Source organism: Sceloporus undulatus, chromosome 2 (genome assembly GCF_019175285.1).
Source record: "Sceloporus undulatus isolate JIND9_A2432 ecotype Alabama chromosome 2, SceUnd_v1.1, whole genome shotgun sequence".
NCBI lineage: Eukaryota > Metazoa > Chordata > Lepidosauria > Squamata > Phrynosomatidae > Sceloporus > Sceloporus undulatus.
This window is the reverse complement of record NC_056523.1, coordinates 186,765,720-186,771,838: the sequence shown is the minus strand read 5'-3', so window position 1 is coordinate 186,771,838 and position 6,119 is coordinate 186,765,720. Positions and strand designations below refer to the sequence as shown.

At 42.8% G+C, this 6,119-nt stretch overlaps 1 protein-coding gene across 1 annotated transcript; it reads left to right on the top strand.

Annotated features, from left to right (window-relative positions):
- The first annotated feature begins 1,776 nt into the window (after nucleotides 1-1,776).
- Nucleotides 1,777-2,766, top strand: LOC121924363 (olfactory receptor 1L4-like). Its single transcript, XM_042455773.1, has one exon. It carries the CDS (start codon nucleotides 1,777-1,779, stop codon nucleotides 2,764-2,766), a length of 990 nt encoding a protein of 329 aa, XP_042311707.1.
- Nucleotides 2,767-6,119: the final 3,353 nt, after the last annotated feature.

Here is a 6,119-nt window from a genome sequence, read left to right as displayed (position 1 = left end):
CAGACTGCCAAAATAAAGCTGCTTCGGGTCTTGTTGGAGGTATGCTATTTAAATGATGCATGGGTCCTAAGAGTCTGGAGGTCGTGCCAAAGCCACACTCCATTCTGAAGCACTGGAGTGCAGCTTTGGTGCAGCTTCCAGATTCTTAGGATGCATGCATCATTTAAATAGCATACCTCCAAAGAGACCCGAAGCAGCTTTATTTTGGCAGTCTGTAACAGGACTTTGTCTTCAGTCTGCATTTCTTCTGTGCAGGGAGATCCCACTTTATTATAGTCTGCCAGAAATTTCAGTGCATTGTTTTTAAAATGAATATTCAAGAATAAAACAGTTAGGATAACCACACAACCCTTTTATTAGATAGGCTGCCATCTCCATGACCCCATCCCTACTGATTCTTAGAGTCATATAGTTGGAAGAGACTGAAAGGGCCATCCAGTCCAACCCCCTGCCATGCAGGAAATCTAAATAAAAGCATCCCCACAGATGGCCATCCAGCCTCTGTTAAAAAGACCTCTAAGGAAGGAGACTCCACTAAAATCTCCAAGGAAGGAGTGTGTTCCACTGTCAATCAGCCCTTAAGGTCAGGAAGTTCCTCCTAATGTTGAGGTGGAATCTCTTTTTCTGTAGCTTGCATCCATTGCTCCAGGTCTTTGTCTCTGGAGCAACAGAAAACAAGCTTGCTCCCTCCTCAATATGACATCCCTTCAAATATTTAAACAGGGCTATCATACCACCTCTTAATCTTCTCTTCTCCAGGCTATACATCCCCAGCTCCCTAAGTTGTTCCTCATAGGGTTTCATGGTTTCCAGACCCTTCACTATTTTAGTCGCTGTCCTTTGGACACGCTCCAGTTTCTCCACATCCTTTTTAAATTATGGTGCCCAGAACTGGACAAATTATTCCAGGTGGGGCCTGACCAGAGCAGAATAGAGTGGCACTACTAGTTCCCTTGATCTAAACACTGTACTTTTACTGATGCAGCCTAAAATTGCATTGGCCTTTTTAGCAGCTACGTCGCACTGTTGACTCATGTTATACTTGTGGTCTGTTTGGACTCCTAGATCCTTTTCACACGTAGTTTCTTTCAGTCAGGTGTCCTCAATACTATATCTGCATTTCATTTTTATTCCCTAAGTGCAGTACCTTACATTTCTTCCTGTTGAAGTTCATTTTGGTAGCTTTGGCCCAGCTTTCTAGTCTATTCAGGTCATTTTGAATTTTGATCCTGGGGTGTTAGCTACTCGTCCCAATTTGGTGTTGTCTGCAAAACTGATAAGTATGCCCCCAATTCTGTCATCCAATCATTGAAAAATAATCATTAAGTGGCCTTGATTAAGTACAGTCCTGTTAGGCTACATCCACACTGCAGAAATGATCCAACTTGACACCACTTCAGCTGCCAAGGCTCCATGCTATGGACTCTGAGGATTTGTCATTTTGGAGATTGTGGCTGAAGAAGCAGAAATAAGATGTCAGGTGTTTAACACAAACTTTCCTTATTACAAGCAATTTCTTCCTTTTGGGAGTAAATTTGTAGAGCTCTATGCAAGTCTTGATTCTTTTTAGGTATATAATTATATGCATGTTTCTTGGTGGAATACACATTTGGATTCTTCCAAGAACTGAAACAACCCGTGGCAGCCTCTGTCCTGTCCCAAATATTTCTCCATCCTCTCCAGCTGATTTATGTACTTTACATCTAGATGAAATTCAAGACTGACTTCAAAGAAGAATATTTTCATGTCCGCTTCATTCAGATCCTCAGCTGAGCCATGGAAAGAGAAGAGCAAGAGAATCATACCTACTTTGCTGGATTCATCCTTCTGGGTCTGTCCTCCTCTCCAGAGTTCCAGGGACTTCTCTTCCCCATCTTCCTCTCAATGTACTTGCTTAGCCTGTTGGGAAATTTCTTGATCTTCTTACTAATCTTCTCTAACAGCAGCCTCCTTTATGCCCCCATGTATTTTTTCCTCAGCCACCTGTCTTTGGCTGACTTGGGATTCAGCTCCAACGTGGTGCCGAAGATGCTACAGGTCTTGGTCTCCCAGACCAACACCATCTCCTACAGTGGCTGCCTGACTCAGATGTATTTCTTTGTGGTCTTTTGCACAACAGATAACTTCCTCTTGGCATCCATGGCATATGACCGCTATGTAGCCATTTGCTATCCACTCCATTACACCACAATAATGAGTTACAAGCGTTGCTTAGTGTTAGCAGCAGGGTCATGGCTCCTGTCTTTCTCCCAAGGCTTACTGTATGTATTCACCATCTCAAAGTTTTCTTTCTGTGGCTCTCGGGAGATTCCTCACTTCTTCTGTGACCTCCACCCTTTACTCCAACTCTCCTGCTCAGATACTTCTTCTGCTGAAACACTGCTTATGTTTGAAGGCACTGCAACCATGCTTGGACCTGTCATACTCATCTTCCTCTCCTATATGTTCATTGCATTGAAGGTTTTGAAGGTTCCATCAGCTTCTGGGAAGTACAAGGCCTTCTCCACTTGTAGTGCCCACCTCACCACAGTGGCCTTGTTCTATGGGACTCTGATAGGCACCTACATCCGCCCATCGTCCACCTATTCTGGTTCTAGGCTGAGAGTGGCATCAATATTCTACACAGTTGTCACTCCCATGCTTAACCCCTTCATATACAGCCTAAGGAACAGTGAGATTCATGGGGCCATGAAGAGGTTATTGAGGGTTTGGTGCCAGAGGGGGAGGAGTATTGGGGAATTAAGAATATCACAGAATAAATCCTGAGCTGACTTGGGAAACTAAAACCCCAAATCTGGCCATCAAGAAGACGAGTGTGTAGGATGTAATTGCTAATTGCTTTGGGGGAAGATCCAGGTTCAACTCCCCACTTATACATGTCCCTTATTCAGAATTCTGAAATCTGAAATACTCCAAAATCTAAAATTGTCCATATTTCTGGTTGAGATGGTGACACCTTTGGTTTCTGATGGTTCAGTGTACACAAACTTTTTTTTCCATGGACACCATTATTAAAGAAATGTTGTTTATAAAATTACCTTTAGACTATGTGTATAAGGTGTATATGAAACGTAAATGAATTTTGAGTTTGGACTTGGATCCCATCTCCAAGATATCTCATTATGTATATGGGAATATTCCAAAATCTGGAAAAAAACCCCAAACTCCCAAAAACTTCTGGTCCCAAACACTTTGGTTATAGGAGACTCCACCTGTACTATGGTACTCAATTGGGTAGTCTTTGGACCAGTTACATTCTCAGCCTGGCTCCCTTATAGTTTGTTGTGAGGTTTAAGTAAGGAGTGGGAAAGCTACGCATGCCACCTGAGCTCACTGATGGAAGACAGGATATAAATGTAACTAATAAATAAATAATAATAAATAAGTTTTAAAAATATTTATTGATTTTGAGATTTATTGCTATCCTTTTCTTATGCCATGTACATAAAAATGACTCCTTTGTTCCATATGAAGGAATGCTAAGATAACTTTAAATAACCACTTATATACTACATTGACAATTTAGTTACATATGTATAACTTATAACGTCTCCTGGTCTGTTCACCTTCCAGCTCACCTTGATAGCCAGAAGTTGGATTGGGTGAAGGAGGTCTGCTCAGGTGCTGGTTGGGGTGCCAGGAGGATGTTTCGGCTCTGCAGTTAATGAGACTAACTCCCCAGTTAATGTGTCAAGATTCCTGCTTTTAGTTGATGTTGCTTCACTTACTGGTGGGAAGGAGATGAAAGTGTTATCCCCCTTTTGCCTCACTTGCCAGCTGAACAGACCTCCTTCACCTGGTGCTGGCTGTTCAGGTGCATTGGGGGACCACTTACATAGCTATACCGAATATGGAGCATATCCAATAACACCCCAAATCCACCAAACAGTGATACTTTTATTGGGCCCACCAAAATGCACAATATACATGTTGCAAGCTTTCAACGCTCCACTGGCTTCTTCATCAAGCAAAGTTTTAAAAACCGTACTGGAGAAAAAAATTGAAGATGTTAGTCATAGGCCTGCATTTTTCTGTTTTTGTTCTCAGTTCAGATGGTATGGAGGGGTATCTCTTGCAGGTTGGCACCTCCTCTTTCTGACCATGTGGCTTGTGTCATGCCTTCCCTACCTGGCCAGAATACTTTTGACTGCATCCCTCACAGTCAGAAAAGCTGTGCACTGTTGTTCTAGCTAGCAGGTGAGTTCGGGTTCCTTTTCCAGTATTTAAGGACTATCATTCATGTCATTGTGATCACATCGTCTACAAATTCCTCATTATTTTTACATCCTTAGTCTCTCTGTCTCTCTGTCATTCACCCATTTACTCACTGAGTCATATCTAAGGATATGACGGGAGTAAGACATGTATTATCAAACCAATGGATTATTTTCTCATGTTAGATATGAATTTGGATACTGAAATATCTGTGACATATTCATGTCTGGACTACAAACAAGACCTCGGGGGATAACAAGAGAATCCCTGAAGTATGCAGGGTGGGAGGAAAAAGAAGGCAGAAGTTACCAGATCATGTTTGATCTTAGGTACAAAGTACGGTCTGGGCTGGTCAACATTTGGATGGGAGAACCACCAAGGAATACTAGGTATTATAGGCTATATTTCAGAGGAAGACCATGACAAACTCTGTATTCTTTGCTTAAGAAAACCCTCTGAACTTCATAATGTCACCATAAGTCAGCAGTGAATTCAGCTGCTGCCACACTGCTGAAACAAAGCAGTTTGACACCGCTTTAACTGCCATGGCTCAATGCTATGGAATTCTGGGATTTTTAGTTTTGTGAGAGAGTTGCCCTCCTTGACAGAGAGCTCTGGTGCCCCAACCAAACTACAAATCCCATAATTGCATAGCATTAAGCCATGGCAGTTAAAGTGGTGTCAAACTGCTTCATTTCTGCAGCCCTGAAAGCACATATACTGTAGTTACAATCAACTGGTGACAGGCCAGAATTTCAGGACCCTGGACAGCTCTGAGTATGTGACTTGCTCCAACAGGATCCTGAAGAAGAAATTAACAGAAGCCTTCTTTCATCAACGTTTCCCAGCTTGTCAGCCTCCAGATTTTTAAAATTACAGTTCTGGAGACTCATGGCCACTTGCCAGAGCTGGCTGAAGGTGATGCAAGTTATAGTGCATACATATGGAGGTGAACCAAGCTCAGCGAAGTTGCTGCCATATTTCTTCCACTCCCTTTCCCTGACTCCATTCCCTGCCTAAAGAGAGGAAGGCACTAAAAGGGAGAGTCTTATGGCCTTAGTTCTCAGTACTTTCCCCCTTCTCTCTAAGTTCTTTCTGAATCTCCTGCTTGAAGCGTGTATAAGGTAGTGGGAAATGGAAAGATTTGCTTTGATGGTGGTGGAATTGTGTCGAAAGGGATTGTTGTTATTATTTATAACTTTTGTCAGTTTGAAAATGCCTGACAACACAGAAATGTTTTCACCTGTTGCCAAAAGGAGAACAGGGATCATGACCTCTCTGGGAATGAAGTTCCAAAGTCTGGGAGCAGCCACTGAGAAGGCCCTTTCCTTTGTTCCCATCAAATGAGCCAGAGAAGGTGGTGGGACAGAGAGAAGGGCCCCTCCTGGTGCTCTAAGAAGTGCTCTAGTGGGCTTGTAAAGGGAGAGACAGTCTTTCAAATAACCTGGATCCAAGCCATATATGCCTTTATAGGTCAAAACCAGCACTTTGAATTATGCCTAGAAACAGATCAGCAGCCAATGGATCTGTTACAACAAGGGAGTTGTATGCTCCCTGTTAGCAGCTCCAGTTAACAACCTGGCTGCAGCTCTTTGGGTCAACTGAAGTTTCTGAGCACTTTTCAAAGGCAGCCCCACATACAACGCATTACAGGTTCTGTCTTCTGGGATCATGGTTTGGGGGCTTTTGGCTTTCCAGCTCAGCTTCAACACCTTCACAATGGATGCCATGGGTCCTTCTGATTTATTGAATTTGGCCACTACTTCTTGAGGTCAGCATTTGGATTCAGGTCAACTAAGAGCAAGGGTGGGGATTGGAAAAGTCACTTGGGGGCGGGGGGCTATAGTTCCCAGAATCCACCATCCAGTGAATTCCTGGCAAATTATTTTTTTTATTATTATTTT

Bases quoted from the DNA above. Each gene is read 5' to 3' on its own strand.
- LOC121924363 (XM_042455773.1), top strand. From the start codon at position 1,777: ATGGAAAGAGAAGAGCAAGAGAATCATACCTACTTTGCTGGATTCATC.